The sequence below is a fragment of the Saccostrea cucullata genome, unplaced genomic scaffold (genome assembly GCF_032062105.1).
Source record: "Saccostrea cucullata isolate Sc308-1 unplaced genomic scaffold, CSIRO_AGI_Scuc_v1 ctg4, whole genome shotgun sequence".
In the NCBI taxonomy this organism is placed as follows: domain Eukaryota; kingdom Metazoa; phylum Mollusca; class Bivalvia; order Ostreida; family Ostreidae; genus Saccostrea; species Saccostrea cuccullata.
The window spans coordinates 1,266,998-1,287,202 of record NW_026920828.1 but is presented as its reverse complement, the minus strand read 5'-3'; the positions used below and the strand labels follow the sequence as shown (position 1 = coordinate 1,287,202).

Sequence of the window (20,205 nt, the reverse complement as noted above, 5' to 3'; positions counted from 1 at the left end):
CGAGAAATTGGATAATAGACAAGTTTCATTTTCACTTCCTTCAAATTTTGGCAGATTTTGATACGATTCTAGATGATTTTAATCACTGTATATGGGGGTCCTTATTCCCTGACAATTGAAAAAAAAGCCTAGAGGGGCGGTTATAGGGGCAGAGGCGGTTAAAAGGGATTATACGGTATTCCATTTCGTTATCAACAATATGAATAGAATCTCATTTACTGGTATACTTAATTCATCTCTAGAAGAAATATTTAATTCGAGTTTTATTTTTGTTTTAATATTAGGAATAAAGAAATATCTACAACAAAACAATGTGTGAGGAAAATGGATACAGATGAAAATTCCAGCAACAGTTCTTCCTGCACAGTGCTAGAGATTGATGAAGGGGAAGAAAATTGGAGCAGCAGAGCAAGAGGATCCTGGGGAAACAGTGAGAGCATAAAGAGAGAACATTTTTCAAGTGATGATTCCAATGAGGATCAAATTAATGATGGAAGGAGAAGAAAAAAGAAAAGGTTAAAGAAAAAATGTCATGATGGTATAAAATCATTGGAAAGGAACAAAACTGCAGGGGACCAACATAGGAAATCAATTCAGGGAACACCAGGGAAGACAAAAGCTCTGTCTTCAACCAAGATTAACATCGGAATACATGGATTTGAGAGTGAACCTATATTTTCACAAGTGCTAAGAAGTAAAAATGGCACTCAGTTCACAGAAAATGATTCTGGGCAGACAGTCTTATTATCTGACGATGACAATGAGGCTGGGGAGCCTAGTAATGTTAGAATTCCTTCAATCCGATTCAGCAGCAGTGATGGAGAAGTGGACACAGAAGAGGAGAATTTACCTTCTCTTGTTAAACCTCACTGCAGACATAAAAACTCTGATTCTGCCGTTAGTTCTCACCTCACGATGAATCACAGGAAGTTCAGTACTCAGGATATTGAAGACAAGGAATTCTGGTCAGATCAGGAAATGAGCAGTTCAGACGATGACACTCCCATTCTCCAATTGAAGCCTGGGAAAATCGCTGCTTCTATCACTAAAAACCCAGAGCCTCAGAATACTGGGAATCAGAAAAAAAATTCCTCTTCCAACTCCACATCTTATTCTCAAAGACAAGTCAAGGAACAAGCTGTAGACAGTGTATTGTTTGAGCATGGAAATCCAGCCTTGAAAGCAGGTATGAAAATTAAAAACGAGTCTCAAATCAATATTAAAACTGAAGAAAGTGATGATGAAACTCAGCCATTTGATGATGACCTCCCTGACCTTTCACCTCCACCAGTTCAACAGTCGCCTGGGTCAGATACAGAGAGAGAGCAATCACCTGAAATATTTCAAGAGGAGGATCCTTCTGATAAAACTGAGGAAGTACTCTACACACAGATGGATGACTGCATCTACATAGAGGATTCAGAGGAGGAGGAACTGTCTCAGTGTCTCTTCCAGCAGGAAGTTAAGCTGAAGCTGGATGACTCTGATGTCGACAGTGAAGTGGAGGACAGTAATGAAGAAAGCTGGCGGGAAATCCTCTGTCTGGATGATTCTGATGATGACATAAATCAGGTGGAACATTTGCATTTGTTATTTACTCATTCATTTTTTTTTAGCATAGGGCATATAAATTCAAATCGATGTGTTGACTGAAAGGTATAAAAAGGATCCAATGTTATGAAGTTTAGAAATATGAAATACCGGTATTATAGAATTTGAATCTTGTATTTTTGATGAGTAAGCTAATGGCTACCACATGTATTTATTATGAATAGACCTTGTACCCTTTTTCCTAGGTGAGAAATGTATATGTTATTCTGAAAAAAAATCTCAAATTTTTAAAAATTATGTTCTTTGTTACAGAGAGTTGACAGTGGAAATGATTCAGAGAAAACTTTGGATTCTGCTTACCAAGTAGCCACCCAGCTTGATGCAGATTTGTACAGGAATTCAACTCAAAGTGACAGAAAGAACGCATATACAAGTGCCACTCAAAGTGACAGAAAAGATCCATACACAAGTGCCACTCAAAGTGACAGAAAAGATCCATATATGAGTGCCACTCAAAGTGACAGAAAAGATCCATACATGAGTGCTACTCAAAGTGATAAAAAAGATCCATACATGAGAGCTACTCAGTGTGACAGAGAAGATCCGTACTTGGGTGAAACTCAGACTGACAACCACCTGGTGTGTTCTAGTGACTCCGAAGACAATGATATTTATAACAGTGCCACACAAGTGGACCAAAACAGAAAGAATATCAGTAGGAACAGACAAACCAGTAAACCGAAGGATTTCTATTCAAATTCTACTCAAGTTGATTCCAGGTCTTCAATTAATGATGAGCCTTCTGAATGGATGGAAGCAGGGCATAAAGAGATGGACCCATACTCATGTGCAACACAGATGGATGTTCAGACAGGGAATAGAAATTTAAATCAGGTTGTGAAGAAGAAAAGTCATTTCAAGATTCAACAGGAGGACAAAGACCCCTATGTCTGCAGTACTCAGGTGGATAATGGCTGGGATGTGAGTAGTTCTCAGGATCCATACTCCGGAGCAACTCAGGTGGATATCTTACATCATTCACCAGACTCTGACAGAACAGATCAGCAGGTTAGGCACGGTGGGGATAGTCCATACTCCGGAGCAACTCAGGTGGATATCTTACATCATTCACCAGACTCTGACGGAACAGATCAGCAGGTTAGGCAGGGAGGGGATCGAGCTCCATCAGTTGATGACCTAGCGGATGAGAAGATTAGTTCTGATCCTTATGACATACAAACTCAGATAGACACTTCTGATCATAAACACATCTCGAGTTACAGTTGGGACTCTGAGAGTGTGTCTGAATCAGATGATATTATTTTGCTGACTGATTTGGAATCTCTAGATGAAGAAGAGGCACAAACTTCCAGTAAGGAAAACACACCCTTAACAAAATCAGACCTACATCCCAGTGACCCATACAAACAGAGTAAAAAAGTTAATATTAGAATTCATGAGACTGAGAATTTAGATAATGTGTACGAATTGGCAACTCAGGTAGATGATGGAGGGGATAAATGTGTTCAGGACCACTCACAGAGTGTGGGGGAGGGGTCCACGATGAGGGGGAACTCAGATAAAGAAGATGAACAGAGAGGGAAGGCAAGGAATGTTTTTGACTTGTACCAAATGGAAACACAAGTTACAGATCACTCAAGTGTCAAACAGGTAGGCATTTTATTTTTTATCACAAAGGAGAAATAAATGAATTATAGGAGGGTTCTCGAGAAATTACACTTGGCATAAAACATTCAGCAATTCCTCTTTTATAGAACAGAATTCTGGTAGAATTCATTTTATCTCATGAATTTGCAGAATTTCACTTATAAATTGTCAAATATGTTTTATATCCCTTTGTTGAATCTATATCTGAGCTTTTAATATGAAACATTTAATTATCGATAAGGATATTACTATTTACTAACACATTTTATTTTTTTGTATAATATGACTACAACCCACGTTGGTTGTGTTGAGGGATGTGATCTTTGCGAACTTTAATACTATACGTAAAATTCAATAGAAAAATAAATGGAACCCATTTATAAAATTTATGTTTAGTTGAAATAGTTCTCAAAAGGCAAATAAAGAAGTTAAACGGAATCAAATTTTGTTTTTATAAATGTTTATTTAAAAAAAAAAATAGTTTTCTGATCTGGAACATATCAGTTATTCAGTTTTCAAAATTACATTTCTAAAGCCAAGCATGATAGAATCAGCTGTCTTTATTTCAGGATGAGGAACCGAAGTCCAGCGAGTCTTGGAGTGATATGGAACTCTACGAAGGTGACACTCAAGTGGATTTTCTGAATGATATCCCATATAAAAGTAAAGCTTCGGATACGCTAAGCAGGGTTCAATTGGCAAACACAAGCTCAGCTTCATCAACAGGAACCTTAAAACAACAATGTAAGTCACTGGAGACGTCTTCAGATGACGTAGAATTAGCAGGTGAAGACGGTAGTAACAACTGGGTGAACACTCCTGTCCCGTTGGAGGAACAGCAGACAAAAGAAGCTGATGGATCAAAGGAATTGGAGTTTCTAAGTTTACAGGTAGGAGGAGAAATACAAAGCTTTATTATTTCATAAGTTTATTTAAGAATATACAGTTGAATCTTGCTTTCTCTAACATCATCTTCTGAAATATTGACATCATGGTTATTTTGAAATTAGTTGGAAGTTCAAACCACTTTTTTTTCTTTATGTATAATACATGTATTTAAAATAGGGGAATTTATGAATCATTTGGATGTTTTGAAAGGTTGTTGGATTTATTGGAAATATACATGTATTATTGTTTATTAGAAGTTTAACTCTCTCCATAGTGGGATTCTGAGATTATTCTAATGGTAGGATTTACAAACTACTGGTTCTCCCCAACATATTTTTTTTTCTCTGAAACAACTTGAATAAGCAATTAATTGATATTTTAAATGTCTTTTTTTTAATTTTAATTTTCAGGCAAAATTAGATGATGTGGAAATGTTTGCAAAGAAGAACAGTCGACAAGACCCAGGCCATTCTACATATAATCCCCCAATGTTAAAGAGGGTTGCATCCTCCAATCAGAGGCCAGTCATCCCCATATCACCTCAGAGGGAAAAGTCCACAAAGGAAAAGCGAGAGCAGTTCAAAGCTAAGAGTTTTTACTCAAAGAAACAGCTAGATTTAGGAGACTCAGGTAGAAGGGTGATGGGTTCCAGCAGTACAAAGACCTCACTTACAAATACTGCTCCTTCTGGAAGTAATGTTGATACGGATAGAAACGAAGCATCAGGATGGCTGTCAAAGAGCAAAGGAAAGATAGATTATAGAAAAAGACGACGGACAAGCAGTGGGGGAGCTCACACAAAGAAAAGGAAAGAGGAAGTGAGATCAACAGTGAACATGGATGCCATAATTAAAGCTAAAGCAGAAATGATTGCTCGGAACTGGATCAAACCATATTTACCAGAACCAGTCAAAAAAGCCAGTATAGGTGAGTTCTTTTTATGTGAGACATTTTAAAAAAAAAATAAAATACTTTTATTTATACATATACTGACTGTAATGTCTATTAAAACAATTCAAACATTTGAATCTGACAGCTAGCCATAAAGTGCTTACAGTATGTTTATGTTTCTGAAGCTAAAACCAGCATTTACTTTATTATGAATTGGAAAGTATACTCTTTTTGAAAGTTTAGTCAGAATAACTAGCATTAGAACTAATCACTTGTTTTATGTTATGCCTCACGATAAGCAATTTTACACTGGCAGCTATATTTTAGTTTGAGCAAGAAATCATTTCTGTTTTTTTTTTAAATATAATTTTTTGAGGGAATGGTTTCTTAATAAATCTTTACTTTTTTGTTATATTCTGGCTTAAATATTTGTTGACAGACACCAGTTCAAATTTTACTGAGGATGTGGAAATGCCAGAACTAGAGGAAGTGAGGAGAAAAGGGCTACCCTTACTAACAACAGAAAACAGACATTCTGATTCCTCATCTGCAAACCAAGGTATGTTTGCTTATTTGTAATTACAAGATTTTAGCTTCAAAATTCTTTACTAGCAGTAATTTACTAATTACACATAGCAAAAAAAAAGCATTAAAAAGTATACTACCTTTAGGATAGAAATAAGGGGGGGGGACATTTTTTTTGGACATAACAAGTCATATTTGTTGCACTTGTCAGTTGGGAGACCCAAGTGTTCTCCGCATAATGTACTTGAAAGACATCAACTTGGTGTTCTTGTACTCATTTAGAAGTTGGTAACTACTATTGATTGTGAGGTAAAAGGTCAAACTTCTCTGGAAATAATGAAATATTGAAACTGGTGTTAACTAGAACTACCTCAAGCATGTTGAGTGTTGTTCAGTGTGTCATTCCCAGCCCTTTGTTCATATGTACATCATGTATAAATGCAGGAAATAATTTCCTTATTAAATGTATGAATTTTATGAATCCTCACCATTTACTTTTCTAAGAAAAAAAGAACGTCAATAAATATAGATATTTTTTAGCTCACCTGAGCCGAAGGCTCAAGTGAGCTCTTCTGATCACATTTTGTCCGTCGTCCGTCCGTCTAGCTGTCCGTCTGTCTGTCTAGCTGTCTGTCCATCTGTAAACTTTTCACATTTTCGACTTCTTCTCAAGAACCACTGGGCCAGTTTTGACCAAACTTGGTACAAAGCATCCTTGGGTGAAGGGGAATTTAAATTCTTAAAATGTAGGGCCAAGTCCCCTCACAAGGGGAGATAATCAAGAAAAGACAAAAATAGGGTGGGGTCATTAAAAAATCTTCTTCTCAAGAACCACTGGGCCAATAAAGCTGAAACTTATATGGAAGCATCCTGGGGTAGTGTAGATTCTAAATTGTTCAAATCATGACCCCCGGGGGTTGGGCGGGGCCACAATGGGGAATCAAAGTTTAACATAGAAATATATAGGAAAAATCTTTAAAAATCTTCTTCTCAAGAATCACTGGACAAGAAAAGCTGAAACTTATATAGAAGCACCCTGGGGTAGCGTAGATTGGAAATTGTTCAAATCATGACCCCCGGGGGTAGGGCGGGATCACAATGGGGAATCAAAGTTTTACATAGAAATATATAGGGAAAATCTTTAAAAATCTTCTTCTCATGAACCACTGGGCCAGAAAAGCTGAAACTTATATGGAAGCACCCTGGGGTAGTGTAGATTCTAAATTGTTCAAATCATGACCCCCTGGGGTAGGGCGGGGTCACAATGGGGAATCAAAGTTTTACATAGAAATATATAGGTAAAATCTTTAAAAATCTTCTTCTCAAGAACCACTGGGCAAGAAAAGCTGAAACTTATGTGGAAGCATCCTAGGGTAGTGTAGATTCTAAATTGTTCAAATCATAACCCCCGGGGGTAGGGCGGGGCCACAATGGGGAATCAATGTTTTACATAGAAATATATAGGAAAAATCTTTGAAAATCTTCTTCTCATGAACCACTGGTCCAGAAAAGCTGAAACTTATGTGGAAACACCCTGGGGTAGTGTAGATTGTAAATTGTTCAAATCATGACACCCGGGGGTAGGGCGGGGTCACAATATGTATTACAAGGGGGAAATCTGGTAAAAAACAGAATGGTCAAAGATTCTCAGGTGAGCGATGTGGCCCATGGGCCTCTTGTTTGTTTTAGGTGAGAGTTCATCCAGTTACGCTGACAGAATTGGTGATCTTCAGACACACAACGAGAATCAAAGACAAGACACCTTAATAGATAATTCTCAGAAATCCCATTCAGGACACAATAAATTAAGTGAATCATTAACAAAAAACACCCTTCATATGTCCAGGTTAAGTCATGGGGAATGTGAACAGAGTTCTAGTGTGAAAGATAAAAGTAGATCAGTTTTGATCTCAAATAAGGAAGATTTAAAGTCCAGCAAGAGCAAGTTTGAAAAATCTTATTTAAAAGACAAGAGTGCCAAGGATAGCTCATCAAAATCTCATTCAAGAGACAAAGTTAGCACCTCAAGACCTAGTAATAAAGATAAGAATAAGAATTATACAAAAGATAAGGACAGGTCAGGGTTCCAAAGTTCAAAGGACAGTAGTAAATCAAAGGAGAAGTCTCATTCAAATAACACTGAAAGATCAGGAGAATCTAGTTCAAAAGAGAAAGAATTGGGAACATCTCATTCAAAACCAAGGGATAGTGCAGGGAAATCCAGTTCCAAAAATATGGATAGTTCAACAAGATCATCCAGTTCAAAAAGCAAGGATGATTCAGGAAAATCGAGCTCAAAAGACAGGGATAGTTCAAGAGATAAGGACGTTTCCAAGTCAAAGGATGGTTCAGGGAGATCTCACTTGAAAGATGAGAAAAGTTATAAAAAATTAAATTCAGAAAGCTCTGGAAAATCAAATTCAAAAGATCGGGATAGTGGTTGTAGAAAAAATAGTTCAAAAGACCGGGATACTTCAAGAAGATCCAGCTCAAGAGAACGACATAGTTCCTCTAGTTCCCAGCATGCATCAGAAAATCATATCTCCAAAAACAGTACTTCATTGGCTCATTCAAAAGTTTCGGATAGTTTAAAATCTAGTAAAAAAGACCAGGATGATAGACATAGCTCTAGTATATCAAGATCTAAACATAGTTCAGAGAGATCACATTTAAAGGACAAAAATGGGAAATCAGAGGAAAAGGATACAAAAAGATTCAGTTCAAAAGAACATTCTTCATCAGATGCAAAGAAAAAGGATAGTTATGGAAGAAAAACACAAAACCACAGGAGTCTGGGGGGAAATGGGAAAGAAAATTCTTCTAGTAGCAGTTCTAGGAACCCTTCTTTATTAGAGTCCATGGATATCCCAAAAGATTCTAGTGGATATAATAGACATGAACAATTAAAAAATTTAAACTCTGAATTCAATGAAGAAAATAAGTATTTGGAAGAGAAGAAAATGTCAGAAGTTTTCAAGTTACGGCCTACTACTGCTGAATACCGTGATGACAGGGCATCCAGAACAAAAGTTGGGTCTGATGTTCTGACATCACCAAGTGGTTCTCCTGCCACGGGAATGATAGGAGGCACCCGTGCTGTGGGAATGATAGGCAGTGCTGGGTGTTTACAGCAGATAGGGGGCACTGGGTGTCTACAGCAGAATGAAGAGGTACAGGAGGAGGAGGAGGATGTAAAGCCGGGAAAACTAGCAATGGCAGCTGCTTTTGAAAAACTCATCTCCTCACAGGAAATGGAAGAAGATGGATCCAGTGGATCCAATGTTATTATCATTGATGATGATGATCTTGATGATGTTGGTGAAGAGGTAGAGATGGAAACATCGAAGAAGCAAAATTTTGTGAAGGATGTCTCTGGCATTAAATCCATCCTCAACAAAGAATTTCGTACATTTTTTGCTGACAAAAATGATGAACGTGCCAGACGAGGGCAGTGTGTCAAATTCAGACTTGCACCAGACCGTGCTGCATTGCGCACTCAAAAGTATGTCAACTCCCTCATCCAGAAGAATAAGGGAGGAATTCAGCCAGGGCAAAGTAGTGGACATCAACCAGTACATAGTCAACATCTTACACCCACCGAGAGCAGGACAGTGGAGAAAGGACCTCGTAATTTCCAGCAAAGTATTCCTAGAAAAGTAAGTGAGTGCTTATATGGTATGTAAGACTGCTAAACTAACATTAAGATGTGTATATTTTGGTTGGTATCCTGTAGTTTCAGGCAGTATCCAGCATGGACTCAGCTTGTGGGTCAACTCAGAACAGACAGGTCAAGGTCAATGGGAGGTCAGCTGGGACAGAAAGTGACCACTGCTCTCAGTTCTTCAAACACCTTCTAAAGTGGAATCCATCCTGGTTTGCAGAAGCAGGTATGTAGAGAGTAGTGTGTATAAAAGTACAATAGTACATACTAGTTAACAGGCAAGTACTTAAAGAGAATACTGTGTATAAAAGTACAATAGTACAAACTAATATCTTTCGGTTTCTCTGTGTTGGTGTTTTAATAAAACAGTTTTTAAACAGACTTTGGCAAATATGACCCCATAGGCATTTTGTTTTAAAAGCAAGTCACTGGTTGTTACTATGACCAGTTTTTAACGTGAATTATACTGTAGATTCCTAAATATAAGTTAGTGTTGCCTAATTTTACAAGGATAACAGTTTTACAGTCTGGTTATGGATTCACATTTTCATACTTTTTATCAAATTATTTCAAGATTATTAAAGATCAGCATCTAAGTTAAGGAATCAATAGTACTAGCAATTGTCTGCATATTTTTGACTTATTGGTACAGAGAAGTTAAAATATTTATTTCAGCTAAAGCTCGAGGTAAAACTTATTTTCTCTATTCTAATCATTCACCAGACATTCTGCACTTATCACACTTCCTTGTGCCTCAAATTTTGTTCAGAAATATTTTTGCATGACCGGCAGTGATGTTGTTGGTGGGGGTTATTATCGTTATAAAATCACTGTCTTCCCATCTTCATCTCAGGTGGTATCAGAACTTAATTAAAAATGTTGCAATTAATGAATGATGATTTTAAGGCCTGCTTTAGATACTGATACATTTGAAGCTTAAGTGTGTCTGGTTTAGGTCATCATTGATATCTACTCCATCTGTATGGTAATGATAGGAGTGTTATCTGGCCTTATATTATGATGTTTCTGTGGATGATTACTGTAATACATGCTTCAGATGCTTTTTCTGACTTACATTTTATGATTCAAAATTGCATGACTTTTGTTAATATATTAGCTAGCTTGCCTCTCTGAAACATCTTCATGCATTTACATCAAAGGTTCCCCAAAAGCATGTGGACATTTCAAGAGCACTGTTTACATTTATAGATTTAAAGATATTTGGAAAATGCTTTCAAGGGGAAATAATTTATTTTAGTTATATTAAAATCAGGGCTGCAATCCTTAAGTAAGGGAAGACAGTGATAGAAATAAAATCAAAAGTAGTGGTTCCTAAGAGAACCTCTGAAAGAATATCATTAAACTTATGCTTAAAGGGTGAGGGTATGTTGTAAATGAAAACTTGTTTAATTCAGTGCCTTGGGGCAAAGGGTTTGAAGGGTTCACTTCAGAATTGACCCTAAATGATGTTTTGTTAAAATTTTGATATTTTTACTAAAAGGACTTGGATTATCAAATCTTGTCAGACGATGCATCTTGAATCCTTTGGATGTTTCAAACAAAAGTAGGTCACTACGACTGTTTTAAAAAGGAATTTCACTTTTTATCTCATAATTTAGGACTAGGGTGCTTAGAATCATTGAACTTAAATTGACTGATTGTGTGAGCCAGAAAGAATGTCACAATTACTGTTTTTGGAATAGGGCTATATATAAGTATTTCAGGTAATTCAACATGATACAATGCTTGTATTCATCCATCTTTGTCAGTTGATGCAACTTGTGTTGTCAGTTTATTAATCAAAAAGTAGGTCATGGTGAACTACTCTTAGAATCGGACAAAAAGGTAGAAGTGATGAAGTTGTAAAATTTATCAGCTATTCTAGGCCTTGAGCTTCTTTTTGTCATTGGTATGTGCTTCACAGGGCTTTAATTGGTCACTGCATGGATTTTTCCATGGATGTTGGGTTTATTTATATTTTTGAAGAAAGAGAAGAGAGAGACCATTTTTTAAAAAAAATGTTGGGTTTCCCCCTCCCTACCACCTACTGACCCAATGATTTAACCATGAGTCGGGAAACAGCAATCAAACATTATTTTAAAGATGGCCTGAGTATAAAATAAAAATGAGCAAAGTTTATTTATATATTATCTTCATTTCTATTAACATTATAAATAGGTGCTCTTAAGTACCTTGTAGGATAAACATTTTTGGAAGATGCATCATTATAATTGTATGTTTTTGTAGGATAGTTAATGTTGGTTTTTCAGAAGACAAGGCTCGTAGAAATTGTTATGAGCCCCCACCTGTGTCAGGCGAAGTGTTTCAAATTCCAGAGAAGTTTGACAACTACAAGGATTATGTGGACATATTTATACCTCATCTGCTGCAGGAGGCATGGGAGCAGGTAGGATATGTTTATATGTAAGGATTCACTGAAGGAGATGTAGGAACAGGTAGGATATGTTTATATGTAAGGATTCACTGAAGTAGATGTAGGAACAGGTAGGATATGTTTATATGTAAGGATTCACTGAAGGAGATGTAGGAACAGGTAGGATATGTTTATATGTCAGGATTCACTGAAGGAGATGTAGGAACAGGTAGGATATGTTTTTATATGACAGGATTCACTGCTAGAAGCAAATTAATTATTAGAAATTATTTATAAAGTTTACATATTTACCAAAAAAAAAAATTAAATTATAAATAATTTTTCTGGTAAATATGTCAACTAAATATAATTTTCTATATTTGTATGAATGGTATGAATTTCCAAAGAATCTGTCAGACTATACATGTAGTCATCATAGATGAGAAAAGATCTGGGTTGTCACCATTATTATTAGGGATGTCAAAATTGTCAATACAAATTTAAACAATTTTTGGCTATACATTGTGTATGTCACTCAAAGTTTTTTCCCCTTTGGATCAAATTTAGAGATATAATTTATTGTTGAAATAATCCTACCCTGAGTTTTAGTCCTAAACTTACTTGTAATCCTACCATGTGTTTTATTTCATCCTATCTGACTTATCATCCTACCATGTGTTAAGTCCTATCTGACTTGTAATCCAACCATGTTTTAGTCCTACCAGATTTGTAATCCTACCATGTGTTTCAGTCCTATCTGACTTGTAATCCTACATGTGTTTGAGTCCTATTTGACTTGTAATCCTACCATGTGTTTTAGTCCTATCTGACTTGTAATCCTACCATGTGTTTTAGTCTTATTTGACTTGTAATCCTACCATGTGTTTTAGTCCTATCTGACTTGTAATCCTACCATGTGTTTTAGTCCTATCTGACTTGTAATCCTACCATGTGTTTGAGTCATTCCTGACTTGTAATCCTACCATGTGTTTGAGTCATTCCTGACTTGTAATCCTACCATGTGTTTGAGTCATTCCTGACTTGTAATCCTACCATGTGTTTCAGTCCTGTCTGACTTGTAATCCTACCATGTGTTTCAGTCTTATCTGACTTGTAATCCTACAATGTGTTTCAGTCCTATCAGAGCTGGAGGACATGGAAGAACCTGAATCCTTGTCCACAAATTGCAGCTGTTTATTCATCTGTGGAGAAGAGTGATACAAGCAGTGATGCATTTGAAAGATACACATGGTATAGTAAGTATTCCGTATCCATCATCAGCCAATGACATCCTCCTAGTCAGTCATACAAGTTCAAGGTCACATCAGATGCTTTTTGTCAAACTTCGGTTCAATAAGACAATGTCAGGATAACATTATCAGTCACCTAGTACATGTAGCAACAATCTTGTACTGTTCTACTAAGAATAATTTATGTAACAAACACTAAAATAAAGAGATTGAAGCAATAAGATACTGTAATCCGACATTTATATGTGTGAAATAAATATACACTATAGGTAAAATGTGAATAATCTATTTTATATTTCAAGCTTTATATTCATTTGTAATAAATGTATTGAAAACTCGAGTACAGGTTTTGTAGACTAGATCAATTGCTTTCCAGGTATAGTTACAAAACATGTGTATGAAACAATGAAGAAAAATGATCAGCTGGGTGAAAAATTCCTTGTCGTCATAAAAGACTATGGCCATTACCTGAAAAGTAAGGAAAGGAAAATGGATGAAAGGTTTTACCAACCGAATTATTGGGACCAGATTGGATACATAGAAAAAATCCAGCCTCATACCCATCCAGAGAAAGTAAAACAGACCCTTAATACATTTAAAGTTTTAGGTTAGTACTCCTAAATTGCTTCTGTTCATTTAACAGATAAATAGATACCCAATGTTTTGTAGTTGGATATAGAACTATTTCAAAAATGGGACAGGATTTTTATGCGCCCGGATCGATAGATCCAGGGCGTATATTGTTTTTGTCCTGTCTGTCTGTCTGTTTGTTTGTTTGTCCCGAACTTTAACCTTCACCATAACTTTTGAACCATGAAAGATAGAGACTTCATATTTGGTATGCATACTCCACTAATTAAGCTTTTTCAAATGACACCAAGGTCAATGACCTTGTGACCTTGACTGTGGCCTATATGCTAAAAATAGCTTTTTTTCAGCAAACTTTAACCTTCGCCATAACTTTTGAACCATGAAAGATAGAGACTTCATATTTGGAATGCAAACTCCACTAATCAGGTTCTTCCAAATGACACCAAGGTCAATGACCTTGTGACCTTGACTGTGACCTTAATGCTAAAATAGCTTTTTCCGAACTTTGTTGCCGCTGGGCGCATAGTGTTTCACAAACACATCTTGTTTCAATATATTTTTAGCTCACCTCAACGAAGTTGGGGGAGATTATGTAATACCTTCGGCGTCGGCGTCCCTGGTTAAGGTTAAGTTTTTGGGAGCAGTTTTCTTTTTAAGTACTTCTATGTCCTATATTGATTAGACATGCATGGAAGATGTTTCTAGTGTGTTTCATTGTACCAGTCAAAGTTTCAGATGCTGCAATTTTAGCGAAGGAATGACCAGGTTAATGTTTTTGGAGAAGGTTAATATTTTTGGTGCAGTTTTTGGTTTAGGTCTCATTTCCGAGTAACTATAAGCCCTATTATGACCAAACTTGCATGGATGGTACATCTAAGGATGCATACTACCAGGCTTGCTTTGGATGCTGAATATGACCTACATTTTCCTCATGAGTGAACAGGTTTATGTTTTCGATGCAGGTCTCATTTCCAAGTAACTATGAACACTATAATGACCAAACTTGCATGGATGATACATCTAAGGATGCATACTACTAGACTTGCTTCAGATGCTGAATCTGACCTACATTTTCTGCATGAGTGAACAGGTTAAAGTTTTTGGTGCAGGTTTCATTTCAAAGATACTATGAGCCCTATAATGACCAAACTTGCATGGATGGTACATCTAAGGATGCATACTACCAGATTTGCTTTGGATGCTGAATCTGACCTACATTTTCCGGTTGATTGAACAGGTTAAAGTTTTTGGTGCAGGTCTCATTTCCAAGGTACTATGAGCCCTATAATGACCAGACTTGCATGGATGGTACATCTTAGGATGCATACTACCAGACTTGCTTCGGATGCTGAATCTGACCTACATTTTACGGTTGATTGAACAGGTTAAAGTTTTTGTTGCAGGTTTCATTTCCAAGGCACTATGAGCCCTATAATGACTAAACTTGCATGGATGATACATCTTAGGATGCATTCAACCAGCCTTGCTTTGGATGCTGAATCTGACCTACATTTTCCAGTTGATTGAACAGGTTAAAGTTTTTGGTGCAGGTTTCATTTCCAAGTAACTATGAGCTATGAACTATTGTCCAGATAATGGACCTCGTAAAAGTTATGGGTGCAGGTCTATTACCAAGAAATTATAAGGCTTATATGAACCAAACTTGCACAAATGATGCATCAAGGAATGAAATCTCAAACTTGCTTCAGATGCTGGATTTTAATTACGTTTTCATGATGAAGAACTAGTTCGATGTTTTTATATAGGTCTATTCCAAAGTATCAAATCAAAATTGCATAAATTTTGCATTTTTTTGGATATACACTTTTTGTTGGTTAATTGTGTGACTTTGCCTTACTTAAAGACAACATTCGTTGAGGTGAGCTTTGTAATCTCTGATTACCTATGTTTTTACAAAACAAAGAAAAATTTTAGACCAACATCTTGAGTTTAAAATTGGGGAAGATTCCCATATGTGGATATCGAAAGGTATTCAATAGGGTCTTTAACTAAAGTGTAAACTTAAAGGTATAAAAACAGATCACCAACGCTTCGTGAGAATGCAGCAGTCAATTAATTTTGTTGACTGGTTTCGACCAGGGAATTGGTCATAAGAATGATCAAGCATGTGAATTGATCTATTGAAGTAAAAAAAAATGTAGGTTTCATTTAAAAAAGTCTGGTTTCATTAAATTCTATTTCTGAATAGTCCTACTTTGGGAAGGAAACTAATTGTTCGTAAAATTACATTGAATTAATTAACAGACTTTGTAGAACAAGTATTAATAATTTCTATAGAATGTTCAAAAGTTCAGTGTAGTTTTATGATGAAATTTGTTTAGACAATACGTGAAGATTCGTGAAGTATAACCTAATGTCCCCATGTATAACTTTAAGCACTCTATTTAAATGTACAAACCTCCTGTATTATTTCCATTGTGACGTCACAGTCTACTGAAACAGCCTGAACTGCCACAAGGATGATGAAACAGAAGAATAACAATCCACAGAATTTATGGACTATTTATTTATCCTAAAAACAATTATTAAATTTATTTACTAAATCTTAATTCAGAAAACTTTAGAGGAAACACGAAGTGTTTATATCTTGTATAAATCACCATTGTTAAGCAAGTCCGCATATGTACAAAACAGTCCCATTTTATATTGTTTATAGCAACGTCGTCCACATGGTTTACTTCAATAGATAAATTCACATGCTAGTCCCTGGTCAAAACCAGTCTATAAAATAAATTTACTGCTGCATTCTCATGAAGTGTTGGTGATTTTTTTTTTTTTACAAGTGAGAAGTATTTTTTAGGTGGGTAAAGAATGGGAACATTCATGTATTAGATTTACCTGTATATAAATTAAATTTCTATAATTAAAAGTAAAAAAGAAATATTAATTCATATTAGAAAACTAATGTCTATTTAAAATAGAGAAAAATATGAGATAAAGATATTTCTAAAATAGAAAATTTGACATAAGTCCTCCCATCCACCCTATGTTTGAGGCAAATGAAGATTCAAATCTTTTCATTTAATGTAGCCTTTTGTAATAAGGCTTAGTTTGGGGTCATAATAAATGGCTTCATTAGTTATAACATACTCAGTGATGTAAGCTAGCATTGTGGCCCTTGAACCTCTTATTGATGTTTTTATTTTGTTATTTCATTGTTTTAGGAACTGATCCTTCCTCACATCAGAATGGAGTTATTGTCCTATGTTTAACTATACTCAGTCGACGACGCCCACTCTTCAAACACCTGTTGGATAAACTATCTTATATACAGGTAATTAGCTCAAATCATTTAAATGCAAGAGATAAAATGTGTAATAGATATATTGATATTGATTAGTATTTTTAAACTTCTTGTATGACGGCAAAGTGGCTGGCTGGAAAATACTGTTTATGTGGTGAAAATTTTATTGAGATGCAAATTTAGCGATTTGTCCTGGAAAAATTGGTATTTATTTTAAGCGAGAAGTAATTTTAGAGATTTTTAAATGTTCACTAACGAAGCAATTACAAATAAAATTAATTTTTAGGGATATTCAATTATAGACATCTCAGCACCCTTGCTAATTATGCCCAAATTAATCCTCGCTAAAAATTCTGCTTATATGGTAGGATAATGTCTTGTCTATTAGGATGTTAGGATCACTATAGAAACAAAGTAGAAAATATAAGTAATCATCTATACTAGGGTTTGGATAATTGTCATTTAAAAATCACCTAATTGAATTACATGTACTTAGTGTCTCATTTTTACTTTTGATATTTCTATTGTAGAAGGTGTTAGTTTCATTAAAAATATATATAATTTTTTAGCCTTTGTGTTCTTTGGTGACCACTGTGCGTCAATTTAATGCTGTTAGCAGTCTTCCCAGAAGTCCACTGTGTCATCACATCCTGATTCCTGGGCAGAAGGACGTGTTTCACCAGAATGTGACAGTCGCTGAACCAGAGAAAAAGGCTCTAGTAAGTCCTTTTATTTTTATTTTCTTTTTTTCTGATTTGCATAATCATGGTAAGTGGATATGAATTTAAAACCTAGCACTGCATGTTTGAAAAAAATGTTTATTTATTAAAACTTTTGGTTCCCATGTCATCCTGTCCTTTTAATATGTTATCCTACCCTTTAGCCATGTTATCTTTACACCATGTTGTCCTTTTACCATGTTATTTTATATTTTTTCACAAGATTTGTAATGTTGTGTGCTAAGGAAACTTTAAAATTTGTAGGTCATTGTTAATTTGTCCTTGAAAAAAAAATGAGGACAATCATGTGTTCCCTTGTACTGTAAAATAACATTTTTTCATGGGGTCAATTTTTCGTGGCTTAAGGAAAAACTCTTGGTTCACAGGAGTTTGAATTCGTGGATGAAGAATTGTTGAGTAGTGATGTATGCAACATTTTACATTTTGTGGTGGACATGTATTGAATTTGTGGGTCTTTTCATACCTCAAAAACAGCAAAAATTACCCCCCACGAAAATTTGTGATTTCACAGTGTTCCAATCTGTAACTGAAGTGGTGTGTTGTAGAAGCAGTACAACGACTCCCAGAGGCTAGCCATCTGTACAGCGTCAAAGATGATACTAGAGAATTCACAGGCCCCAAAGATCTGTCTCCTTCAAGGTCCCCCAGGCACAGGCAAAAGTTTCACTGTCGTGGGCATTGTAGAAAAGATTTTACAGGTAATTATCACAGGCAAAAGTCTCTTTGTTGTGGGCATTGTAGAAAAGATTTTAAAGGTAATTATCACAGGCAAAAGTCTCTTTGTTGTGGGCATTGTAGAAAAGATTTTAAAGGTAATTATCACAGGCAAAAGTCTCTGTGTTGCTGGCATTGTAGAAAAGATTTTACAGGTAATTATCACAGGCAAAAGTTTCACTGTCGTGGGCATTGTAGAAAAGATTTTACAGGTAATTATCACAGGCAAAAGTCTCTTTGTTGTGGGCATTGTAGAAAAGATTTTACAGGTAATTATCACAGGCAAAAGTCTCACTATCATGGGCATTGTAGAAAAGATTTTAAAGGTAATTATCACAGGCAAAAGTCCCACTGTCATGGACAACAGATTAAGATGTTTGAGGTGAAATGAGAGTGAGATGTTTGAGATGAAATGTGAGTTTTTAGAAATGAGTATGAGATGTTTGAGAAATGAGTGTGAGGTGTTTGAGATGAAATGAGTGTGAGATGTTTGAGATGAAATGAGAGTGAGATGTTTGAGATGAAATAAGAGTGAGATGTTTGAGATGAAATAAGAGTGAGATGTTTGAGATGAAATGAGAGTGAGATGTTTGAGATGAAATGTGAGTGAGATGTTTGAGATAAAATAAGAGCGAGATGTCTGAGATGAAAAGAGAGTGTGATATTTGAGATGAAATGGGATTAGGATGTTTGAGATGAAATGAGAGTGAGAAGTTTGAGATGAATTGAGAGTGTGATGTTTGAGATAAAATGAAATTAAGATGTTTGGGATGAAATAAGAGTGAGATATTTGAGATGAAATGAGAGTGAGGTGTTTGAGATGAAATGAGAGTGAGATGTTTGTGATGAAATGAGAGTGAGGTATTTGAGTTGAAATGAGGGTGAGGTATTTGAGATGAAATGAGAGTAAGATGTTTGAGATGAAATGAGAGTGAGATGTTTGAGATGAAGTGAGAGTGAGGTATTTGAGTTGAAATGAGAGTGAGGTATTTGAGTTGAAATGAGAGTAAGATGTTTGAGATGAAATGAGAGTGAGATGTTTGAGATGAAATGGGAGTAAGATGTTTGAGATGAAATGAGAGTGAGATGTTTTAGATTAAATGAGAGTGAGGTTTCTTTTTTGTTCCAGTCGAAAATGATATATTTAAAAGCAGCTTATTAAGACAAAAGTGTTACATTATTGATATCAGGTAGTGTATATACAAAAAAAATAGGGAAAAAATGTGTCAACCCAAGTTTTAAAAAGAAAAACAAGGGGGGGGGGGTCCAACCATCAAGTCCTGTGATCTCAACTATTCATGATTTTGCTTCTTTGATTTTTTATTTGATATTCATTCCTTTCTGCATTTAATTTATGAAATGGATTCTTTAACCAAAGAAATGTGCATTTTATGAAATAATTTTCTTTCTGCAGCTCTGTGGGTCCCATTTGCGGATTTGTTTGTGTGCTCCATCCAATAATGCTGTTGATCTTCTAATAAAACGTTTGGATGACCACAAAAGAGAAAAAAGAAACACAGGTATGACACTATAGATCTCATATAGGTGGATGTATTTGATATGCCCCCCTTCGAAGAAGGGAGGGCAGATTGCTTTACTGCTGTCTGGTCTGTCGGTCCACCAAGTTTCCATTCATTTTCTTCACAGAGGTTGCTACTACTGAAATGAAATTTGGTATACAGATTTATCATAAGATTATCGAGATTAAGTTCTGTTTTTTGGGTATGATTGAGCCATTTTTGACAGAGTTATGCCCCTTGGACTCAGAAAAATTCCATTTATATGCAGTTTCTGTTGATTTTCTTTGCAGAGGTTGCACATACTGATATGAAATTTCGTTTACAGATTTATCATAAGAATATCTAGGTCAAGTTCCTTTTTTGGTACGATCGAGCTAATTGGGAGTTATTCCCCTTGGACTTAGAAAAAATCCAATTTATATGGGGGGGGGGGTATAAGTGTTTTACAAACATCTCTTGTAGCTATACAATTTAACTTTGTAACAAGTTACTATAACTTTTATTGATATGTTGATATGGTAATGTTTATATTTGCATAATCAGTTCCTTGTAATGATAAACCTATTG

At 35.6% G+C, this 20,205-nt stretch overlaps 1 protein-coding gene across 1 annotated transcript in view; it reads left to right on the top strand.

The window, feature by feature from the left end:
* LOC134258438 (uncharacterized) overlaps positions 1 to 20,205 on the top strand; it is a 37,098-nt gene that overhangs the window by 1,025 nt on the left and 15,868 nt on the right. The window contains exons 2-17 of the mRNA XM_062740988.1: positions 285 to 1,572; positions 1,864 to 2,571; positions 2,662 to 3,222; positions 3,789 to 4,109; positions 4,518 to 5,034; positions 5,438 to 5,557; positions 7,213 to 9,179; positions 9,257 to 9,410; positions 9,860 to 9,871; positions 11,455 to 11,591; positions 12,694 to 12,814; positions 13,185 to 13,415; positions 16,585 to 16,694; positions 17,234 to 17,383; positions 17,950 to 18,102; positions 19,533 to 19,638. Of these exons, the coding sequence (XP_062596972.1) occupies positions 325 to 1,572; positions 1,864 to 2,571; positions 2,662 to 3,222; positions 3,789 to 4,109; positions 4,518 to 5,034; positions 5,438 to 5,557; positions 7,213 to 9,179; positions 9,257 to 9,410; positions 9,860 to 9,871; positions 11,455 to 11,591; positions 12,694 to 12,814; positions 13,185 to 13,415; positions 16,585 to 16,694; positions 17,234 to 17,383; positions 17,950 to 18,102; positions 19,533 to 19,638 (6,616 nt within the window). The 5' untranslated portion in view covers positions 285 to 324. The remainder of the gene's footprint in view (positions 1 to 284; positions 1,573 to 1,863; positions 2,572 to 2,661; positions 3,223 to 3,788; positions 4,110 to 4,517; positions 5,035 to 5,437; positions 5,558 to 7,212; positions 9,180 to 9,256; positions 9,411 to 9,859; positions 9,872 to 11,454; positions 11,592 to 12,693; positions 12,815 to 13,184; positions 13,416 to 16,584; positions 16,695 to 17,233; positions 17,384 to 17,949; positions 18,103 to 19,532; positions 19,639 to 20,205) is intronic.